A 25,013-nucleotide genomic window follows, 5' to 3' on the forward strand; every position below is an offset into this window, starting at 1 on the left:
TAATGACAGGGTCATTTAGGGAGAGGCCGCACAGAACAGCAAAATTACCTAGGCATCAGTGACACCAGTAAATACATTTGCTCCAGTACCACACAATGAACCTTTCGAATTGCACAGTCTGCAGGGGTAACTATATCTCTTTGTTTTATTTAAAAAATACCACATGCACACCTGTCAGTCATCATTCTTTACACAAATGCCTTCTGGCGATAGACCACTAATACAAAGAGAATTCTTTTTTTAAAAAACACTATTACTGTACTAGTGACATTACTCAGGATTATTGCACTTAACACCTTGGCTTGTTATTCGCAAGCCTCAATAAACAAGACAGGATAAATAGGCAACACATTTCTTTGTACAAATACCGTAACATGCATCAATAAAAGAAGGAAAGTGGCTTCAGTCTGTACCAAAAATGCAAAGGGTTTACAATATCACTTTTCTATCCTTTGTAACAGAAGAATAAATTATTATAAATAATTACAGGAATATTCAGGGTAGACAATCATTTTAAAAATAGCCCCCACACACTGACTCTCTAGCAGGTCATTTCTCATGCAGGCCTTTTTTGATAAATATGCACAGTGGTTTAGAATGAGCACAAATCCCGTCACCAAATATGAGCTTATCTGAACTTGAACTGTTCCAATTGAATTAAGAATAAACTGTGCTTCACGAGTTCTGGTAGATTCCCGTTGCCACTGGGTTCTTGATATCTGCGGTGAAATAGAAATGTGTGCAGCCGAGCAGATCTATCAGCCTGCAGGGGTCTCGGGGGTGGGGGGGGGGGGGGGGTGGGTGCAGAGAGTGATTTTGCAGCTGGATTTGACTAAGATTTGATGACATACGGAATGCTTTCCTTTCTTAGCCGAGGCATAGAATACAAGAGTGGAGAAGTTATGCTAGAACTGTACACAACAGTCGTTAGCCACAGCTTGAGTACTGTGTCCAGTTCTGGTCACTACGTTACAGGAAAGATGTGATTGCACTAGAAAAGGTGCAGAGGAAATTTACGAGGATGTTGCCAGGACTGGAAAATTTTAGCTATGAGGAAAGATTGGATAGGCTGGGGTTGTTTTCCTTGGAACAGAGGAGGTTGAGGGGAGATTTAATTGAGGTGTATAAAATTATGAGGGGCCCAGATAGAGTGGATAGGAAGGACATATTTCCCTTAGCAGAGGGGTTAATAACCAGGGGGCATAGTTGGTAGAGAATTAGAGGGGAGATGAGGAAACATTTCTTGACCCAGAGGGTGATGGGAGTCTGGAACTCACTGCCTGGAAGGGTGGTAGAGGCAGAAACCCTCATCACATTTAAAAAGTACTTGGATGTGCACCTAATGAGCCGTAATCCACGGGGCTATGGACCTAGGGCTGGAAGGTGGGACTAGGCTGGATAGCTCTTTTTCAATCAGCGCGGACACGATGGGCCGAATGGCCTCCTTCTGTGTCGTAATTTTTCTATGATTCTATGAGTCACACTCTTCCACACACAGCCAACAATCTGTAGATCCTAGTGGGAGGATTCTTCTTACTTGGCTGCAGATAACGCTGCAAGATAATCTTTTGTACTGGTAAGCTGTGGGATTTTGGATGCTAAAGCTCCTTCAGACTCCATATGAGCACTCGAGGTTCTCTCAGTTTTGCCTCTTATCAACTTGCGCTTAACTTCTCTGGGCTTCGGTAAGCGGAGTGTCTCCGTTTGGAGGGAGAGGTGCCCTCCGTTATCAGCCTACTTTAGTGGATTGCTCAGTAGTTTGGTCTTGATGTTTCTTAATCAGGTTTATGGGTTCCCATGCATGATGGACACACAGCTACCAAAAATAAAAATGATATTTTCTTCTGCAGCATAAATACCACCACCTCTGGGGAAGTGAGAGAGATTGGAGTTTGGGTGGGAATTTTGAACTCCTGGGTGGGAAGGTGGCCTAGTGAGTGGCCAAATAGTCCGGGAGCGGCAGATTTTAATGACAAACTGCAGGGAAATTGTTTGGGGGGGGTGGGGGTGGAAGCGGTAGAAAGTCAAGCCGCCCAAAGTAAGTGCGAGTGCAGGAGTGAGGAAGACGGGGGTTCTGGGGCGGTCAGTGGTTTGGGTAATGGGAGGGGGGTGGGAGGAGGGAGTCTGGGCTGGGAAGCCCTACACTTCCCTTGTGGGACCCAGAGGAGCATTCCTAATCCTCCTGGCCCCAAAAAGGAAAGCTTAAAACATAGCTTCCTCAGCCTCTTCAATAGTCTGACTAACCTCTTGCTGTCGGTGCACCCGCTGACTTCCTGGTTAAGATGGCGCGGGGTACTAATGGCGTAATAGCATTGCGCAAATTTGCATAAATCTATGAGGCTCTCAGCTACCTTGGGCAGGGGCTTTATAGACCTGAAAAAAACTCCGAGATTCAAAAACGTAGCAGAAATTCATTAGAATTTGCAATCAAGTTTATAGATTTTAAAGAGATAATTCTTCCCCTAATCCTTGTTGGAAATCTTTTTTTTTCAAGCCATCCACAGCAGGGTAAATAAGTTGAGACTGTGCAAACGAAAACAAAAAATGTACCAACTATCGGCACCAATTCCTGAATGGATCCCACCCTTGTTTGCCATCCAGTGACTTCTGCTGGAAAGTGTGTGAAGACAGAATCAAGCTCAGCCATGAAGCTCCCCATGATTGAATTAAAAAGAAAGCCTTGCATTTATATAGCGCCTTTCACAACCTCAGGATCTCCCAAAGTGTTTTATAACCAATGAAGTACTTTTGACGTGTGGTCACTGTTATAATGTAGGAAACGCATCAGTCAATCTGCGAATGAACTATCAATACTCACTGCATATTGTGACACGTGGAATACGGACACCTGAGCTAAGTGCTAAAGGGTTTCTGGTACCCATAGCACTGACCCCCAGCATGAATCACCACTGTCAGGAGCAAAGGGTGGAAAAAGGAGACATTGCAGGTGGGAAAATGCACAGTGGAAGTCCCCTAGAATAAACTTGGCTGCTCCAAGTGCTAATTCTATATTTAGTGCCTCACAATACATTTTCAATGCTACGTATGGAGGAACCATTCGCACACACAGAGCTCAACTTTCACCACAGAATCTGCACCAGAGAGGGCACAAATTCAAAAAGGAGCCTATTCAATCAGATTTAGTCCTCCACTTGCAATTTGCAAACATACCGGGGACCAGGAAAAGAATCCAATTTCCTCAGCAGACATCAGTGGTAAAAAAAAAATCACCTTTTCCCCAAACTTCTCTGCTATTTCCAGGAATCAGTTCTTAGAATCTGTCGGCAGAGTCAAAGAAGGCTTCTCCGGTGACATCCTCTGGAGATTGCCTGGACTGGTCTGGTTTATCAAGGCCAGAGTGCATGATAGGAATATAGATATCGTCCATGTTTGGCATCACAAAAACTTTCTGTAATTAAAAACATAGACTGCATTAGGATTACAGAAAGCGAACTTCAATTCATGGTGCATGCGACTTACTACATAATACCATAGTATCGTATCTCAGGCAGAAGTCCATTGATCCATCATAGAACATAGGAGCAGGAGTAGGCCATATGGCCCCTCGAGCCTGCTCCGCCATTTAATATCATGGCTGATCTGATCTTGGGCTCAGCTCCACTTCCCTGCCCGCTCCCCATAACCCTTCACTCCCTTATTGCTCAAAACTCTGTTTATCTCCACCTTAAATATATTTAATGACCTATATCCTACCTTTCAATTATCCCCCTTTCTCTTCCGCAAGATATCTTTATACATCATTTTCAAAATTGAACAGCCATGAGTCCTTTCGTATGTCATGAAAAGTATCAGTGAAACACCTATTAAGAGGTTTAAATGTGATTTGACCTGGGGAATCACTATAGTGTGTAAAAAACCGAGCACTCTTTTTCTAGTGGATATTACTGCAGCTCTCACTGACCTGATACATTGACGTGGTCCTGGAAATTGGCGTGGTCCCGGCCTTCAAGACCAGCAGCAGGCCGGGACCATTGGAGGGAGCAGCGTGCCGCAGCATACCACTACAGGGAGCAGCGCGTGCTGCTGCAGGAGGGCGGCGGCTGACTGCAGTGCGGGCAGGTATAGCAGGAGGGGCGAAGGAGCGGCAAGAGCTTATAGAAGGAAGTGACAGGGGCCCAGGAGATGCGTGAGTTTGGGGCTCAGAAGAGCCGAGGGCCCCAGGGGCAGCACGGGCCAGCCCACACTGCGATATGTGTGCGCACGAGGTCCGTGCAGCAGAGCTGGTCTCCAGCCGTCTTGGTTATTCCTTGCAACTGGACCAAGACCTAGCTCTGTCAAGCCCGTGTGGTGGCTGGTGTGCAACGGCCACCACACGTTAAAAAAATCCACGCACAGGCATCTTCCACCCTTCAGGATGTAGTTCGGGATCTGGAATATTAGATCCTTCATTGAAACACCTGTGAACTCATCCTTTTTTGGCGTGGAAGCAAGTCATCCTCGTTTCGAGGGACTGCCTATGACGATGACATTGACGTTTGCTCACCGTCCTCAGTTGCCCACCATTCATACTTAGAATTAGTTTCTACAATTTGACCTAAGACATGGGTAAATAAATGTAATGCGAACAGGATCTTATAGGCTGAAAGACTGAATTAACATGCGGCATAAAAGCTTTCTCTCCACTTGTAGTCCATGAGGAAAAGTTCTGTCCATGGCTATATTCAAGTTAGCACAAGTTAGTTTGAGGGGGTAAAGGGTTATGGGGAGCGGGCAAGGAGGTGGAGTTGAGGCCAGGATCAGATCAGCCATGATCTTATTAAATGGTGGAGAAGGCTCGAGGGGCCAAAGGACCTACTCCTGCTCCTATTTCTTTTGTTAGGTTCTTATGAGATACATTGATCCCTCCAAGAAGATGATGATTAGTGGACTGTACTGTGAAAAGGCAGAATTGTGTGGTGTGCTGGCTCAGTGTGTTCTAATACATTGTACCACTGAGAGGTGGCAGGTGGGTTCAACTAATGCCGACAAAAGGAACGCCACTTGGCTGTGCTGAGGGTGCAGATGGTGCATGGAAGTTTGCTTCAAGTTCACAGGAGAAGGAACAAAATCATCACAAGATTCATTCCTAAGTTACATTCATCCACGTCCCAGTGACGGAGTGGCAGTGTGGGCAGGTCCACGGGAGTTTGTTGCCTCCGCAACCTGTCTGACAGGAATAGATTGCAGTGAGGAAACTAGGGAAGAAGTAAGGGGGAGGGGGTAAATAAAATAAGAATGATAAAGATGCTAAGAGCAGACAAACAAGAAAGAGAAGCTTATTTGCAGAGAGTTGTGAGGCTGTGGAAATCATGTCCAGTGTTAGCGTTTGGTGCAGAAACTATGGGCTGGATATTGCGGCAGGGGGGCGCGGTCAGTGGGAGGGATCGGTGGCAGGTCGGATGGGAAAGTGTATTTTTTCCCAGCGGGTCGGGATCCTGTTGTAAACCCACCGCCGTGCGCCTTTACCAAATGTTGGGTCTGCCAGCGCTGGGCAAACCCGACACGCAGTGGCAGTGGGGAAGCCAATTAAAATCATTAGTGGCTTGTTTACAGCTACTTAGCAATGATTTCCCCCCCCTCCCCGGATTTTTGGATTTGACAGGCTGCCCTGCGTGCTGTGACTCCCTCCATAATCATATGGAGGGAGTCATGGGAGAGCTTGGGTGCAGCCCTGCACCTCTGTGCAGTCATTGTCAGTGTTTGCAGCACCTCAATGCTGTAGACCACTGACAGCACAACTGTCAAAATAAATTTGGACGTGGTCCCTTTAAGGAAACCGGCTGATGACACGTCATCAAATGCCATCACCAGACCCGCTTCCTCTAATTGACCGGCAGGCGCGCTGGGTGAACTTAACAAGCCCAATCGGGGAACTTCATTTCAGACGCCGGGATGGAGACAGCACCGGGGCGGTGACCCGCCATCGACGTCGCCCGCCACGGACCCGCCGAGGTTCGGCAAATCGAGGCCTGTGTCTACATTCAACATTAGATTGGATCGGTGAATGAAGAAAAAAGGGATAAAGGAACATGGAAATAGGGTGGGTAAATGTCATTAGGACTAATTGCTCACTTGGAGGCTAAACACCAAGATTGACAGCCTGTTTCCATGTTGTAAGTTCTATGCAGAGTGTCTAACGTGTCTCAGTTTGCACTGTGCACTTTATATACAGTCAGGATTATTTGTGAACCAATGCAAAGGGCATGACTTTAGGATCATCACCAACAGAACAAAGTTAAGCAGTTAGGTGAACACTTTTTCCTCAGAGGGTTGCTAGGACATGGAATGCACAACTACAAAACTGTAGTGGAGCAAGAATAATCATAGCTTTAAAAGGAAAGTAGATGAGAATTTGAAAAAGAAAAACATTGTTAGCGTGTGCAGAAAGGGTACCGAGCAATCGAACTAAGTAGCTGACTCCTTCAGAGAGCTGACATTGGTGCGATGGGCTGATTGGCCACCTCCTTACAGCAAAATTCTAATGATTATATGATGTTAAATGTCACTCGTGTCCTCAGACTGTTAAAATGTCAGATTCCTGTTTGCAGACCAGAATGCCTCCTGATTCTGTCCTACCTGGAACTCGTGCTGCAGTTTCTTCTCAATCCACTCAGTCACATGTGTGAAAGTCACTTCCCGTTCGCCCAGCTTGGGCCGCACCTTAAATTCCAGTCGGGGTGGAGTCCGGAAGCTGTACCTAATTACAAGAAACACAGCTAGTATTTGCATCCTTTGTTCCTATTCAGTTTCTCAACCCGTTCTGATGATCTGGTTTTAGGGTATAGTTACACTGTCTGTGCAAACACAGTCATGTTCAACTCCTATTATTTTTGTATAGTTATTTCATTACTAATTAGAGATATGAAAAAATAGAATCGTAGAAAAATACGACACAGAGGAGGCCATTCTGCCCATCGTGTCCGTGCCGGTTGAAAAAGATCCATCCAGCTAATCCCACCTTCCAGCACTAGATCCATAGTCCTATAGGTTATGGCTCTTTAAGTGCACATTCAAGTACATTTTAAATGTGATGAAGGTTTCTGCCTCTACCACCCTTTCAGGCAGTGAGTTCAGACTCCCACCACCCTCTGGGTGAAAAAATTATTCCTCATCTCCCCTCTAATCCTTCCACCAACTATTTTAAATCTATGCCCCCTGGTTATTGACCCCTCTGCTTAGGGAAATAGGTCATTTCTATCCACTCTATCTAGGCCCCTCATAATTTTATACACCTCAATTAAATCTCTTCTCAGCCTCCTCTGTTCCAAGGAAAACAACCCCAGCCTATCCAATCTTTCCTCATAGCTAAAGTTTTCCATTCCTAGCAAGATTCTCGTAAATCTCCTCTCTCTAGTGCAATCGCATCCTTCTTATAATGTGGTGACCAGAATTGCGTGCAGTACTCAAGCTGTGGCCTAACTAGTGTTGTATAGAGTTGTAAACATATCTGTTCTCCAATAGTGAAAAGTCACTCATAACTTGCAAACAGATAAGCAGCTAATGCTCAAACGCTTTGGTTTTGCTGTAAATCTCCCCTTCGTCCAGCTTGTGTCCTTTTTTCAATAAACCACAACTCTTATTCTTAAATGTTGTGGTACTGGGGCTCCCATTCTGATCTAATGTGGCAAAATAAATGCTATGAATGGGCTACCCCTGTCCCAGTAATATCACTGTGTTGTTTTAAAACAGTGTTCTGCCATTCACTTAAGTAGTAACAAATTCAATCTTAACTTTAGCATAAAAAGCCATTTACAAGCAGAGTATAGTCACAAATAGAGCACATGTATCTAGGCATGGATCCCTTCTCATGCTCCTTGAACAAAGGAAAAAGCTTATATTTATACACTGTTTTCTTCTCAAACTGGAACTGGCATTGCCTAATATGGCTACTGCATAGTCCAGAGACACAAGTTTACATTTTCTTCAACATACATCAATAATGTTAGATGCATCTATGTTTTTATGTGCATCTAACATTGTTGATGTATGTTGAAGAAAATGTAAACTTGTGTCTTGCTGTGGTAAGCATAACCCTTTCAGACTCTAGACATTCTTATCATAACATTTCTAATCTAAACATTCTATCAGAAACATTTCCGAGGCCGGTTGGTTGTGGACACCACAGGGCCGAAATTGCCCTCCGCCCCAAATGGGGCGGATACTTTGAATTAAGTGATTATTCTCCGGCAGAATCCTCGGGGCGGAGAATCTAACGAAATTGCCCTCTTTTTCTTTTTCAAGTTGTCGGGGGCACCGAGCAGCGGCGGCTCTGCTATCGCGGGGCAATTTCCCTCGCGGGGCGGAAAGGGGACAGCACTGACGGGGCGGGAACACGAGCGGGGTGCAAACCCGGCTCGGGGGCAATATCTAATGGGTCTTCCCCCGGTCGGAAAGGCCTTACTGCCGTTACGGCCTCCTAGGGGTGGTAACGGGTTTAAGGAGGGGGACAATTTCAGCCCCCTGCTGTTGCTAAGTGAAATCTGTATCTCTCTCTCTCTCGCTCTAATGATGCAAAACACATCCACCCCCCCCCCCCACTATATTATATGAATTAACACGTTTCAGAAGCTGAATTAACCAAATTCCATATGCCAACACACATATCACATATCACACAAGGCTCAATGCCTTGACTATAAGAATTTCATCTCTTTAAAAAAAAGCAGATTCATTTGTAATAAGAATAACCTCAGAACCTCACATTTATACTTGTAGTCAAAATTGTTGTTAATGAAGAGGGGCCCTGGCTCAATTTGAACACAAGAAGTGAGAAGTTAGAGTACAGTCCACTGTCCCTACTTGTCCATTGTCCAGTGTCCAGTGTTTATTATTCCACAGTGTCTGTTCCATTATATTTACATCACAGAAAGAAAAAATGTGCACAAACTGCCTACGTCTAGGCAGCGTGGACCAAAACATAAGGACAAGAAATGATTAGGAAACAGCGGTAAGTATACACACAGCTCTAACATTTAGATTTGAGTGCTGAATCAGACAAATACGGTTCATAAATCAGCCCTGTCTTCATGTTTTAATGTAGCAGGCATCAACGTCAACCTAAGCCTCAGTGTTGCAGTGATTTGCACTGTGTCAATCAGTGAGTCATTAGTCACCCCTTTAGAATTAGACAGCATCAAGTACAGAGAGCCTGGCTCTCAAATGGCTTAGTTAGTGAAGAACTCTCATGTATGGCACTTTTCTTCGGTTTCTTTGCTATGTTTGTGGATGCCAGTAATACAAGTAGTTTCACCATCCCCGGGCTAGAGAGAGGGAAAAATCGGCCAAGGTTCAAACTCGCTATTAAGCAACCCTTGGAAAATGTGTATATTTGGAAGTTGAATGAGGACAGGTCAAATATGATGGCCCCGATGGTGGAATAGCATGTTTTAGCTCGAGGCAAAGCCTAATATACACTTCTGCCTAGGAGCATTGCACATTAATGATGAATTTAAATTGGCCCTGTTAGGTGCATTGTTAAAAAGAAGTGATTGATTTCTGAGTCATTACTCATTAGATAATTAGACAAATAAACTGCCCAGGATCTGAATCTAATTGTGTCAAATCTTGTTTGACCAAACTGTGCACTGATTAAGGTTGTTTATATTTGTGGATTCCCCTTTGGCTCTAGACTGCCACTGCAGGAAGTAATTCAAGTAGGTCAGTTCTGTTTAATTGGGAAGAACATTAAAAAATATCTTTCTTTATTGTAGCTTGGACATCAAATTAAAGTGAGAAACCTTCTCCCCTGTTCTTCAGTCTACCTATTTTGTGTTGGAGGCTTACAGGGATTCTGTGAAGGTTGTTTCTCATGTAAAGCTTGTCATCATGGATTCATGTTCAAAAGATACTCAGGAAAACTGCTGGCACTCAGATAAATGGCCCGGATTTGGCATTCAGCGGCAAAGTTTCAGCGCTCACGCTGACCTCGAAGAAAGCTGTCCGCAAAGATTTAACAATCTCTGTGATATCGATTTCACTTTTCCAGATGTTAATTTGAATCGGACGCCAACTCTAGAGGATCTCCTGTGTCAGTGATGTCATCAAGCTGGATAAGCAGCCCAATCACATTGAAGGATTCTCACAGACAGCAAACCCGGAAGTAAAATGCACTGGGTTTCCTTTGTTTTTTTAATCATCTTAGAGTGCAAAATAAAGATTGGGACATACCAGCTGAAATAGCTCAGTTGGGAACGCGTTAGACTGAAGATCTATAGGTCCCTGGTTCATTCCTGGGTTTCGGCACTGGAGGTGGCCCTTCTAATTCTTTTACATGTGGCATGAGCCTCTGGGCTGGGCCAAGTTTTGGGATATTCGCTTTGGTACAAAAATTGGTCATGTGGTTGACAGTAAGGAGGAAAGCTCTAGACTGCAGGAAGATTAACGATGAACTGGTCAGTTGGGCAGAAACGTGGCAAAGGGAATTCAATCCAGAAAAGTGTGAGGTAATGCACTCACACTTTGGGAGGGGCAACAAGGCAAGGGAATACACAATAAATGGGAGGATACTGAGAGGTGCGGAGGAACAGAGGGACCATGGAGTATATGTCCACAGGTCCTTAAAGGTAGCAGGACAGGTCGATAAGGTCGTTAAAAAGGCATACGGAATGCTTTCCTTTATTAGCCAAGGTATAGAATACAAGAGCAGGGAAGTTATGCTAGAACTGTATACAACACTAGTTAGGCCACAGCTTGAGTACTACGTGCAGTTCTGGTCACCACATTACAGGAAGGATGTGATTGCACTAGAATGGGTGCAAAGGAGATTTACGAGGATGTTACCAGGACTGGAAAACTTTAGCTATGAGGAAAAATTGGATAGATTGGAGTTGTTTTCCTTGGAACAGAGGAGGCTGAGGGGAGATTTAATTGAGGTGTATAAAATTATGAGAGACCTAGATAGAGTGAATAGGAAGGACCTATTTCCCTTAGCTGGGAGCTCAATAACCAGGGGGCATAGATTTAAAGTAGTTGGTAGAAGGATTAGAGGGGAGATGAGGAAACCTTTCTTCACCCAGAGGGTGGTGGGGGTCTGGAACTCACTGTGTGATAGGGTGGTAGAGGCAGAAACCCTCATCACATTTAAAAGGTACTTGGAAGTGCACTTAAAGAGTCGTGATCTACAAGGCAACAGAAGGTGGGATTAGGCTGGGTAACTCTTTTTTGACCTGCACAAACACGATGGGCTGAATGGCCTCATTCGGTGTCGTAATTTTCTGATTCTATGATACCAATAGGATTAAGGTCGAAGCTGAAATACCATAAACAAACTTTAAAAATAAATTTTAAAAATCATGGAATTTGTATCATAAAGGAAAAATTTGAGATTCCACAAATATAAAATTAGTTTTCAGGCACAGAACGGTTGTTCAGCAGTAATTATGACTCAGTACACCATTAAAAATCCAGTTACACCTCGTTCAACAAGGCTTAACTTTTTCTGGGGTTTTTATGAGCTATATTCCAGTGTAAAAGCTTATGTTCTCGTCGGTTCAGTGATTTCAATTGATCGCCGGTTCCGGGGAGTTCAACAGCGCATGCTGTGGAGGAACAGGGAATGACTGACAGTAACTTCTGTATTTCCGCGGTTAACTGTGCATTTGCAGACTCCAGAAGTTTCTGTCTGATTCACAGAGTAATGACAGCATATGCTGATAGTTTCACCGTCATTGCAATTGCAAATTCCGGGACATTGTTTTGAAACAAATAGTTTTAAATACTGTACTTGTTATGTTGAATTGCTGATTTATTATTGCTTCTGTATAATTTTACTTCTTGCAATAAACTCGATTAACAGATTCAATATGGTCTTCGAGTGTGGTGGTGTCCACTGATTTGGAGAGATCCAGGGAACACAGTTGGTGGGTTGTTCTATTTCTGATGTATACCTCAATGGTTTAATTTTTAAAATGTATTCATTCTGGAGATTTGGGCGTCACTAACAAAGCCCGCATTTATTACCCATCCCTAGTTACCCTTGAGAAGGTGGTGGTGAGACTTATTTTTCGAACAGTTGCAATCCAGCTGCAAAAATGTGTATTTCCGTTTATATAAATACAGTATAATCATTCACAGAATGAAAGATATCTGACAAAATCAGTTTTTTTCTTCCAAAATATTCTCTCCTGCAGGTGCTGATTTATGCCAGTATACAGTTCTATTGGCACTGACCCACTGTTGAAATCTCGGCCTCTTCCCAATATTTCTTACTCGTGTTCAAAGCAGACGGCTCACCACCACCTTCTCAAGGGCCACTAGAGATGAACAATAAATGCTGGCCTTGTTAGTGACACCCATAACCCGAGAACCCAAGAATGAATATTAAAAAAGAATGTGGTAATTGTTTGCCCGGTGACAGGCTATCTCAGATACTACCGTAAGATTAGGGTGTGGTTCACAAGAACTGCACGACTGCCTCTGATGCTGACAATTTGCTTTGAACACAAGTAAGAAATATTGGGAAGAGGCCGAGATTTCAACAGTGGGTTGGTGCCAATAGAACTGTACACTGGCATGAATCAGCACCTGAATGTTTTGGAAGAAAAAAACTGATTTTGCCAGATATCTTTCATTCTGTGAATGATTATACTGTTTTTTAATATAAACGGAAATACACATTTTTGGCATTTAATAATGAAGCAAATTTCATGAATTCAACACAGCTTGAAAATAAATTGAAACTTCTTGTATTTTTAAGTGCAATCTTTCCAATTTTAATGACCATGATTATTATACTTTACTAATCATTTTCATTTCAGAAATTGACAACATGACCTTATCTCCAGACACGAGCCTGCTGGTTGCTTTTTAAGACGTGTCTTTGACGATAAATGTGGGCACTACAGGTTGGCCCCTTACTAGTTTTGTGAAGGTAGATCATTTCAATTTATTTCACCCATTTCATTAGACTACATCCAGTTGCTGCAGGCATATAAATTGCTGGTAGAAATGAGCTACAGCTGGTATCTAGTCACATTCACTTTCTATTAAAGGTACTAAGTGATTTACTGAACTCTCAGGCCCAAGATGATTGAGCACTTAAAGCAGAACTGGGTGGAAAGGATGGTTTCCTCATTTACCCGGGCAGCTGCCGTCTGCAGAGCTGTCCAATGCTCCTGCTGGGTGCTTGGCATACAGCGTTCCTATAGTTTCACAGGTGATGGCCTTGCCACTGAAGGAAAGATTCCAGCCAGAGTGACTAGTAACAAACTGCATGTGGAAAACTCACACACATGAATAGTGCCTTTAAAGTTGCACTTTCAGCTTCCTAGCAACTGCACATCCAGGGTCCTGGGGCTCACATTGCGTACTATGAATTCCATGTAGAGAGCGGTCCTGTTTGAAGGAGGAAGGAAGGAGGACAGTAGGAGTATGTTTGAGTTTGTGTGTATGTATTGGCACATGTAGCAGAGCCTGGTCTCCAGTCGTCTTGGATCCCCTTGCCACTGGACCAATACCTTGCTCCGTCAAGCCCGTGTGGTGGCTGGTGTGCAACGGCCACCCCACGTTAAACGAATTTATGCACAGGCATCTTCCACCGTTTAAAATGAGTTCATCAGTCATCTGAGTACTCATTTTTAGTGTGGAGGCAAGTCACCCTTAACCCCGAGGGACTGCCTATGAGCGTCACAGGTGGCAAGTCCTGCTGTTCAACATTACCTGTTGTCCACCTGGTGCGGACTCACACCTGTGCTCGTCGGTTGCCTAGTGACCAACATGTGCCTAAGTTCAGAGAAAAGACAGACTTGCATTTATGGAACCTGTCACATCCACTGGATGTCTCAAAGTGCTTTACAGCCAATGAAGTACTTTTGGACTGTGGTCACTGTTGTAATGCAGGAAACACAGCAGCCAATTTGAATACAGCAAGATCTCAGAAACAGCAATGCGATAATGACCAAATAATCTGTTTTTGTTATGTTGGTTGAGGGATAAATATTGGCCCCAGGACACCGGGGATAACTCCTCTTTGAAATAGTGTCAAAGGATCTTTTACATCCACCTGAGACAGCAGACGCGGCTTAACGTCTCATCCGAAAGACAGCACCTCCGACAGTGTAGCACTCCCTCAGCACTACACTGGAGTGTCAACCTAGATTTTTGTGCTCAAGTCCCTGGAGTGGGACTCGAAACCCACAACCTTCTGACCTAGAAAGTGAGAGTGCGACCCACTGAGCCACAACAGAAGGAAGATAAGTAGGTAAATTTGGAGTTGAGGTGACACATCTGGCAATGGAAGTTTAAAATCAAGTTAACCCTCAGTGCTGCACCTGATTCTCCAATATCTTTACCATGCAGGTCCACAGTCCACCAGGGCACTGTCGACGATTAACCAGCCAGCCTAGTATATAAATAGAATATGGGCAAGGTAGACCTGTCATTGGAGTTAGAATTCTTCTCCTTGCTTCCAGATATACAAATAACACTACCAGCCAATGGTTGAATGGGTAGGGTTGACCTAGCTGGATATTCAATGGTAAGTTTCCCACTGCAGGGAATGGTAGCATAGTGGTAATGTTACTGGACTAATAATCTGAAGATGTGAGTTCAAATCCTGCTGGGGAATTTAAATTCAGTTAATTAAATAAATCTGGAATATATTTTTTAAAAATGTTATCCATGAAACTACAGGATTGTTGTTAAAAACCCATCTGGTTCACTAATGTCCTTTGGGATAGGAAATCTGCCTGCCTTTCCCTATATGTGACTCCAGATCCAGAGCAATGTGGTTGACTCTTAACTACCCTGTTGGCTCACTACCACCACCTTCTCAAGAGCAATTAGGGATGGCCGATAAATGCTGGCCTTGCCAGTGACGCCCACATCCTGGAACAAATACATTAAAAAAAAATACTCTGAACTGATCAGTTAGCTTGTTTTGGCTGAGAACCCCTGCGCACATCTTAGGGTCCCTAAAGCAAACTGTGCCTGAGCCCTCCAGATTCAGGTAAGTCCAGCATGTCCCCATGGGGAAATATAGAAACATAGAAAAAGATTAGTGAAGACCAACGTAGGTCTCTTGCTGTCAGAATCAGGTGAATTTATAATGGGGAACAAAGAAATGGCAGACCAATTGAACAAATACTTTGGATCTGTCTTCACGAAGGAAGACACAAATAACCTTCCGGAAAGGTTGGCATGCAGGTACAGCAGGCGGTGAAGAAGGCAAATGGCATGTTAGCCTTCATAGCTAGAGGATTTGAGTATAGGAGCAGAAAGGTCTTACTGCAGTTGTACAGAGCCTTGGTGAGGCCACACCTAGAATATTGTGTTCAGTTTTGGTCTCCTAATCTGAGGAAGGACATTATTGCTATTGAGGGAGTACAGACTGATTCCCGGGATGGCAGGACTGACATATGAGGAGAGACTGGATCAACTGGGCTTGTATCCACTGGAGTTTAGAAGAATGCGAGGGGATCTCATAGAAACATATAAAATTCTGACGGGATTAGACAGGTTAGAGGCAGGAAGAATGTTCCCATTGCTGGAGAGTTCCAGAACCAGGGGTCACAGTCTAATAATAAGGGGTAAGCCATTTAGGACGAGATGAGGAGAAACTTCTTCACTCATAGAGTGGTTAACCGGTGGAATTCTCTACCGCAAAAAGTTGTTGAGGAAAGTTCATTAGATATATTCAAAAGGGATCAAGGGGTATGGAGAGAAAGCAGGAAAGGGGTACTGAGGTTGAATGATCAGCCATGATCTTACTGAATGGCGGTACAGGCTCCAAGGGCCGAATGGTCTGCTCCTGCACCTAATTTCTATGTTTCTATGAAAGAAGGCTGTATGACAAGGCTGGGTGGCTACAATGTTAATAGAGATCAGTGGTAAAGGAAAGGGACTGGAATGTGAATGGCAATAAAGAAGTTCCAATTAGGTTAGTTAATGATGGGCTGGATTCGGCCCGCAAGTCAGATAATGTTAAAGACAGAAATACCATACCGAGTTCTGCACAGAACAGGCTGCTTGCTTTGTATAAGCTGCACTCTTCAAGAGAATTTCTAGATGTCAATCAACAAACTAAGTTTAAACTAGAACTTTGCTTTACTGTTGGTTTATATATCCCTATGGTTGGGCCACACAACAGAACAGCAGCACAATGTGTGAGAATTCTTTAAATATTAATAAATCGTGAATGTAATATATTATTTTTGGTTTGTTTCTGCACCGTACATATGGAATGGCATAAATAGTGTTTGCACTATTGTGAATTTGAAAGACACATTGCTCATCAGTGCTAAAGGTGAAAGTGAGTTATGACAATCTTCTACAAAGAACAGAGATTGAGAGGAGTGAGCTTCATAGCCGCAAGGCTTTAGCTGTTGGCCTGGGAGACAGAGGCGTGAATTCTAGCCATGATTGACAGTTGCCTCAAGGCTTATATAGAAACATAGAAACATAGAAAATAGGTGCAGGAGCAGGCCATTCAGCCCTTCTAGCCTGCACCGCCATTCAATGAGTTCATGGCTGAACATGAAACTTCAGTACCATTTCCTGCTTTCTCGCCATACCCCTTGATCCCCCGAGTAGTAAGGACTTCATCTAACTCCCTTTTGAATATATTTAGTGAATTGGCCTCAACTACTTTCTGTGGTAGAGAATTCCACAGGTTCACCACTCTCTGGGTGAAGAAGTTGCTCCTCATCTCGGTCCTAAATAGCTTACCCCTTATCCTTAGACTGTGACCCCTGGTTCTGGACTTCCCCAACATTGGGAACATTCTTCCTGCATCCAACCTGTCCAAACCCGTCAGAATTTTAAACGTTTCTATGAGGTCCCCTCTCACTCTTCTGAACTCCAGTGAATACAAGCCCAGTTGATCCAGTCTTTCTTGATGAGGCCATATCATCTATGGGAGGAGAAAACGAGTTCCGATGGGGCCCTTTACAGCCCCAACCATGCAGTCAGGATAGGAGTGACACTGAAGACTCCCATGAAAACGCTTAGGGTTTTACCATCTCACCTTCTTAAACAAAGAGGAAACCATGGATGCATGGGCCTCGTGTGAACAATAGGAGAGAAAAAGGGAAAATTGTGGGCAGGGAAAGAAAAAGACATGGAAAAGGAGATTTATGAAATGTTCGAAACATACATGTGAAAAGCAGACCTCAATAACAAAGACAGGTGACTAACAGGAAGCAATGAGCTGTTAATGATGTGCAGGACCCAAAAATGTTTCAAATATATCATGTCACAAATATGGCCGAAAAACGTAGATGGAAACCGCTTGTTTGTTTGGGGTTTTGAAGATTTATAACCATAAACTATTGGGCTGGATTTTTGGCTCATTTGTGCCTTGTTCTGTGCCTGGAGGGTCGGTAAATGGCATTGCTAGGCATAACGCTGAGTATCCAGCTTTTACCGCCCGGCCGGTAAATTCGGCTCATGGTTTGTGGCGGCACAAAAGCTTACCATCCCGCCCTCTAATTTCACTGAGATCATGACGTCAATCGTCGCGCAATGCTCCACTAGCGTGCCGGATGCAAAATTCGGCCCTTACACTTCATTTAACGCCCGCCCCAGGAAACGTCTGAAAAACCAGGCAGTCCCAGAGTGCAGCAGGCAGTATTGGCAGTATATTTAAATGGAGGGATGAGGCTCTTACATCGCAGGTCACATTTACTGCAACGGTTGCGCACAGCGCGCCGTGTGAAGCTCCGACTTGCAAACGACACTTTTATCTGCCATTACAGTGCCCTTACAAGGTGAGTGCGAAAACTTAATGGGAGCAGTACTAGTTCACCAGCATATCATGCTCCATGCTATTGCTAGGCGCCATCAAGCTAGAAGAAGGGTTCTTGGTCATGTCAGCCCATGGATGAGGAGAGGCCGAAGATGTCTGGGGAGGAGGGCTTACCCCCGACAGGTTTACAGGCACCAATGCTCAGACCTCCAGCTCTCTGATGAGCAGTGGGTGAGAAGGCTGTGCTTCCGAAAGGAAGCGCTGACAGAGATACGCCATCTCCTACAGGCAGACCGATGCCTGGACCGCTCTGGAGGCAGGCTTCAATATTCCCATCAACAGGTTTCCGAATTCATTGTTGTGTGCTGCATGTTGCACAGCTCGGCCATCATGAGGGGCCAGGCATTGCCAGTGGGGATTGCAGGCCTACCTCGGAGGAGGAGGACGATGAAGAGGAGCCTGGCGAGGCCCCCATCGGATAGCAACACCATCCACAGGGGGCAGGCAGCGTAGAGATGCTGTCAGACCAAGTGTCACACATCACCAGCTCGTAATGGACCGGTTCGCCTAATTGGAGGAAACTGAGGGATAGAGCTAATACTGGACACAGTATGTGTCCCCATAAAGGCACATCTCCTTGTGAACGTTGGACTGATGCGCAAGACACCAATGGCAAATGACGAATCATAAATTTTACTGCAACACTCCCCCCACCAAAATAAAACCATTCAATATACAACGTTATGCTGCAGGGCATTAAGTAACAATGAAGTTCCTTAAATCAACAAAACATTTTAAACGCTGCGATTTTCGGCTCGGCGCAAAATCTCCCTTGTGTAACGCCTGAATTTGCACCCCCGATCTTGGAACCTCATTTTTTGGCCGAATTTTGCAGACAAGGGCGCTAACTTTTCCCAGGCGGTATCAGGACCACCCCGTCGCCATTACCACCTTGAAATCTCAAAAGGCGAAAATCCAGCTTTCTAGTGTCTGGCCAGAGGGCTGGTGTTCATTCATGATGCTGAAAGCTCTGTAACTCATGGGTTAATTATTTTGTCATCTGACTAGTTCTCTAGTTTCACAAGTTCCACATGAAAATAACATTTTGATTGTGGATTTTATTTTCCTTTTAGGTGGTGTCGCTGGGAACAGCATTAAAAAAAAAATCGCTTCACCTCAAAAACAATTCTTACATCACGTTTATTATATAAGAACGAGAAAATGCCAACTAGCTCACACTGCTGTTTTAGATCTACAGACATGGGCCTGCTCCAGCCATCGTCACCTCCATCCAGTCCCAGTACTCGCCCATACCTCTCTATTTGCTATCTAAATCAATCCACAAATGCTTTGGTTGTCGATGTATTGACTCTAGTACACAAAGTCAGTTGCCAAGTGACGCACAACTGGCTGTTATTCATGGGTGTGAGTTATTATTTTATTGAGCAAAGACACTGTTCGCCTCTACAGAGCAGTGAGCATTGGAACGGTTCACTTTCAAACAACAGGATGGGACGTACCATATTCGGTCAGTGGGAGGAGGTGGGATGTTGACAGCCAGCACTCCCGCTAACTCCTGGACCTCTACAGTCAGGAGCAGTGGAGTGTTCGACACTTCCTCTATTTTCTTCTTGATGAACTCATTCTCTGTGGCTTTTTGAAAGTATTTGGATTTGGCAATCTTATCCACAAATCTGAGAATCTTTCTGCTGGTGCTGCTTCCCGCAGCATACCTGAAAGAACAAGGAAGTTTAGTTATACAAATGGCGTGAGTTTCTTTTTAAGTCTTGTTTAGTCTTTCATGGACTGCATTCCCCCTACCCCTCCCCCCCCACCACTGCCCCCTCCCTCCACCCATCATCCCCCCTCCCCCCCACCATCCCCCATACCCCTCCCCCCACCCCACCATCCCCCATACCCCTCCCCCACCCCACCATCCCCCATAACCCTTCCCCCACCCCACCATCCCCCATAACCCTTCCCTACCACCATCCCCCCCCACCAACATCCCCTCTCCTACCCCACCACTGCCCCCTACTCCCACACCACCATCCCCTCCCCCCTCCCCCACCCCCCCCTCCCTAACCCCCCACCATCACACCACCATCACCCCTCCTCCCCTCCCCCCTCACCCTTTAATCCTCTTTCAGGTCACATCAAACAGTAGCCTGCTCTGTGTGACGCCCCTTCCCAGCAACAATAATGCACATCAAATGAATGAGAACAGGATGAGAGCTTGCTATCTGGCTGCCATAAGCTGTTGAATGGGAAGCCTCATGATGTGCAAACTGTTCCCATTATCAAGCTGCTTCTGCTCAACCGCGGAAGTCAAGAGAATGAATCAGATATTCCAGCTAACGTGGTGCCTAGGAACTGGAGTGCTCTGTACTCTCACAGCTGTATTTCACACTGGTGAGAATACTGGACAGGTGGGAGGAAGGATTACTAAGCTGTAACGCAGTTGAGAGGTTCTCAAGAGTGAAGCTCAACCTACTTACAGTCATCTTAACCACAAGAGTGTATTATGGTCTTGAATACGTTCTCAGTAAGAATATGCACAGTTCATGCCTATTATTTGTTATTTCTAAGGCTTTACAGTCAGACCCTCATTTCTTGCATTACTGCTGCTGTTCGGTCATGTGATCTTTTCCATGTTGCTCCGTGACATGTAATGGTATAAATGTCCGAGATTATGACAGAATTTTAAAATATAAATATAATTAATCATAAATGGGTTTATGTGTGAAATGGCCTCTATACCAGCCTTTTAACGTTATAATTGATGTCTTCTTTTGAAAAAAAGTACAAAAATGTGAAATATGCTGGATGAAGACTACTTCCTAGTCCATTACAGGGAACGGTAACCTAGCGGTTATGTTACTGGACTAGTAATCCAAAGGCCTGGACTAATGATCCAGAGACAGGCGTTCCACCACGGCAGCTGGGGAATTTAAATTCAGTTAATTAAATAAATCTGGAATTTCTTTTAAAAAAAGGTAGTATCATGGTGATCGTGAGACTACCGGATTGTTGTAAAAACCCATCTGGTTCACGAATGCCATTTAGGGAAGGAAATCTGCCGTCCTTACCCGGTCTGGCCTATATGTGATTCCAGTCCCACAGCAATGTGGTCGACTCTTCACTGCCCTCTTAAATGACGGCTCTTCACCATCTTCTCAAGGGCAATTAAGGATGGGCAATAAATGCTGGCCTTGCCAGCGATGCCCACATCCCGTGAATGAATAAAAACAAATTAACAGCTGCCTTGCACATAAACATCTACCAGATAATGAAGAAGGTCCCAACTTACCCCTCTACACCAGATGGACACAGTTTGTCTCCAATGGTTCCTTGTGGTTCTGCTGTAGGCACTTCCTCTTCATCTGAAGATCCAGCACTTGAAGATTCCTCATCGCTGTCTGCCAGCACAAATGCCCGGGGTTTGGATCTGCAGGAAGGAAGGGGTAAGTGTTATGTCTATAGTGTACTTTTGAATGACTCCTCGAGGCAATGTGTTGTACTCCAGAGTGCCGTGCAAGCCTGGTGTGCAGCCTTTTATACAGGGCCCTGCCACCAGGGCAGGAAACCCCCGGACTCCACCAGTTGCACCCGCTAGTGGTACCAGCATATATGTTCACGGTGTGAAACTTATTGAGAGTACATCAGGTAAACAAGTCTCCATCTTATACAATCTCACAGTGACTACACATAGAGTACATCCATAGTCAGCATATACAACAGTAGGCATCAGCAAGTCAGCAAAAAGGCAAATTTCACACCCATCAGCACGATATTCATTAGCTTTTGTTGCACCCAATTTCTTCCCTTGGTCCTGCTTTAGTCTTCAAATAAACTCAATCCATGACAGGAGGACCGTCAGCGGTTGTAATAATGAGCTCTGACTGCGCGAGTTGTTCTCATTAAGTGACTCCCCAGAGCATTTAGCTGCCCTAAATACACCAATCACATCTTGCTGCGCTTTCCTGCATTGGCGGTCGAGCAAGAATGGCTTCCTGGGAGCTTCCTGGGAACACCGGTGGGGAGGTGCGGACTTCGAGAAGGTGGCTGTTTGGGACAGCTGGTTTGGAGGTCCACGGGTGGGAAGAACAAAGGTGCAATTTCTCTCCCACGCTGCTTAATTCCCAACATTTGAATTCTCACTGTGGAGGACCTCACCACGGGTCAGGGAAAACACATTGCTGGGCTTCTGTCACATGACAATCACAGGTTGCCCCGCCCCTTTTTCGAGCTGCTTAAGAAGAGTGACCCAGCAAGTCCCACACAGAGAGAAAGTGGATGAAAAAACAGAGCGCGGCTCTTTGTAAAATAATAAATATAACAATAGGGTGCACTTTAAATACATCCTGAAATAGATTTAAAAGCTGCTGGCTAATCATTCTTTATTCCCCCTTTTCATGAAATATGACTTCTAGTCACCTGAAGCACTGTCTCAGCTAGTTTATTAGATCAATCATGATTAAGTGACTGCATGATTTTTGACTCAACGTGATTTTTCGATTGCTGTTGTTTTAAACCGGCATTAAAATAAGGCCCAATTAAAAATCTAGGCTTGTGTGTAGGACATTCTGAAAAGGGACCAACGACATAGGTAAAAAAAGGGATGAGGTCCTACGAAACGAATTTAAGGAGCTAGGAGCTAAATTAAAAAGTAGGACCTCAAAAGTAGTAATCTCGGAATTGCTACCAGTGCCACGTGCTAGTCAGAGTAGGAATCACAGGATAGCACAGATGAATACGTGGCTTGAGCAGTGGTGCAGCAGGGAGGGATTCAAATTCCTGGGGCATTGGAACCGGTTCTGGGGGAGGTGGGACCAGTACAAACCGGACGGTCTGCACCTGGGCAGGACCGGAACCAATGTCCTAGGGGAAGTGTTTGCTAGTGCTGTTAGGGAGGAGTTAAACTAATATGGCAGGGGGATGGGAACCAATGCAGGGAGACAGAGGGAGACAAAAAGGAGGCAAAAGCAAAAGACAGAAAGGAGATGAGGAAAAGTGGAGGGCAGAGAAACCCAAGGCAAAGAACAAAAAGGGCCACTGTACAGCAAAATTCTAAAAGGACAAAGGGTGTTAAAAAAACAAGCCTGAAGGCTTTGTGTCTTAATGCAAGGAGTATCCGCAATAAGGTGGATGAATTAACTGTGCAAATAGATGTTAACAAATATGATGTGATTGGGATTACGGAGACGTGGCTCCAGGATGATCAGGGCTGGGAACTCAACATCCAGGGGTATTCAACATTCAGGAAGGATAGAATAAAAGGAAAAGGAGGTGGGGTAGCATTGCTGGTTAAAGAGGAGATTAATGCAATAGTTAGGAAGGACATTACCTTGGATGATGTGGAATCTATATGGGTAGAGCTGCAGAACACCAAAGGACAAAAATCGTTAATGGGAGTTGTGTACAGACCTCCAAACAGTAGTAGTAATGTTGGGGAGGGTATCAAACAGGAAATTAGGGGTGCATGCAATAAAGGTGCAGCAGTTATAATGGGTGACTTTAATATGCACATAGATTGGGCTAACCAAACTGGAAGCAATACAGTGGAGGAGGATTTCCTGGAGTGCATAAGGGATGGTTTTCCAGACCAATATGTCGAGGAACCAACTAGGGGGGAGGCCATCTTAGACTGGGTGTTGTGTAATGAGAGAGGATTAATTAGCAATCTCATTGTGCGAGGCCCCTTGGGGAAGAGTGACCATAATATGGTGGAATTCTGCATTAGGATGGAGAATGAAACAGTTAATTCAGAGACCATGGTCCAGAACTTAAAGAAGGGTAACTTTGAAGGTATGAGGCGTGAATTGGCTAGGATAGATTGGCGAATCATATTTAAGGGGTTGACTGTGGATGGGCAATGGCAGACATTTAGAGACCGCATGGATGAACTACAACAATTGTACATTCCTGTCTGGCATAAAAATAAAAAAGGGAAGGTGGCTCAACCGTGGCTATCAAGGGAAATCAGGGATAGTATTAAAGCCAAGGAAGTGGCATACAAATTGGCCAGAAATAGCAGCGAACCCGGGGACTGGGAGAAATTTAGAACTCAGCAGAGGAGGACAAAGGGTTTGATTAGGGCAGGGAAAATGGAGTACAAGAAGAAGCTAGCAGGGAACATTAAGGCGGATTGCAAAAGTTTCTATAGGTATGTAAAGAGAAAAAGGTTAGTAAAGACAAACGTAGGTCCCCTGCAGTCAGAATCAGGGGAAGTCATAACGGGGAACAAAGAAATGGCAGACCAATTGAACAAGTACTTTGGTTCGGTATTCACCAACAACCTTCCGGATATAAAAGGGGTCAGAGGGTCTAGTAAGGAGGAGGAACTGAGGGAAATCTTTATTAGTCGGGAAATTGTGTTGGGGAAATTGATGGGATTGAAGGCCGATAAATCCCCAGGGCCTGATGGACTGCATCCCAGAGTACTTAAGGAAGTGGCCTTGGAAATAGCGGATGCATTGACAGTCATTTTCCAACATTCCATTGACTCTGGATCAGTTCCTATCGAGTGGAGGGTAGCCAATGCAACCCCACTTTTCAAAAAAGGAGGGAGAGAGAAAACAGGGAATTATAGACCGGTCAGCCTGACCTCAGTAGTGGGTAAAATGATGGAATCAATTATTAAGGATGTCATAGCAGTGCATTGATAGGTCCAAGTCAGCATGGATTTGTGAAAGGGAAATCATGCTTGACAAACCTGGAATTTTTTGAGGATGTTTCCAGTAGAGTGGACAAGGGAGAACCAGTTGATGTGGTATATTTGGACTTTCAGAAGGCTTTCGACAAGGTCCCACACAAGAGATTAATGTGCAAAGTTAAAGCACATGGGATTGTGTGCTGACGTGGATTGAGAACTGGTTGTCAGACAGGAAGCAAAGAGTGGGAGTAAATGGGTACTTTTCAGAATGGCAGGCAGTGACTAGTGGGGTACCGCAAGGTTCTATGCTGGGGCCCCAGCTGTTTACATTGTACATTAATGATTTAGACGAGGGGATTAAATGTAGTATCTCCAAATTTGCGGATGACACTAAGTTGGGTGGCAGTGTGAGCTGCGAGGAGGATGCTATGAGGCTGCAGAGTGACTTGGATAGGTTAGGTGAGTGGGCAAATGCATGGCAGATGAAGTATAATGTGGATAAATGTGAGGTTATCCACTTTGGTGGTAAAAACAGAGAGACAGACTATTATCTAAATGGTGACAGATTAGGAAAAGGGGAGGTGCAACGAGACCTGGGTGTCATGGTACATCAGTCATTGAAGGTTGGCATGCAGGTACAGCAGGCAGTTAAGAAAGCAAATGGCATGTTGGCCTTCA

General features: G+C 44.6%; 1 protein-coding gene across 1 annotated transcript in view; it reads right to left on the bottom strand.

The window, feature by feature from the left end:
• Nucleotides 1-506: 506 nt before the first annotated feature.
• The window catches only part of tex2l (testis expressed 2, like), a 126,499-nt gene continuing 101,992 nt past the window's right edge, over nt 507-25,013 (bottom strand). Inside the window, exons 9-12 of the mRNA XM_070899986.1 lie at nt 20,991-21,128; nt 19,201-19,413; nt 6,577-6,697; nt 507-3,409 (exon numbers count right to left, since the gene is read on the bottom strand). Coding sequence (XP_070756087.1) covers nt 3,272-3,409; nt 6,577-6,697; nt 19,201-19,413; nt 20,991-21,128 — 610 coding nt within the window. The 3' untranslated portion in view covers nt 507-3,271. The remainder of the gene's footprint in view (nt 3,410-6,576; nt 6,698-19,200; nt 19,414-20,990; nt 21,129-25,013) is intronic.

This window comes from Pristiophorus japonicus, chromosome 15, assembly GCF_044704955.1.
Source record: "Pristiophorus japonicus isolate sPriJap1 chromosome 15, sPriJap1.hap1, whole genome shotgun sequence".
NCBI classification, from domain to species: Eukaryota; Metazoa; Chordata; class Chondrichthyes; family Pristiophoridae; genus Pristiophorus; species Pristiophorus japonicus.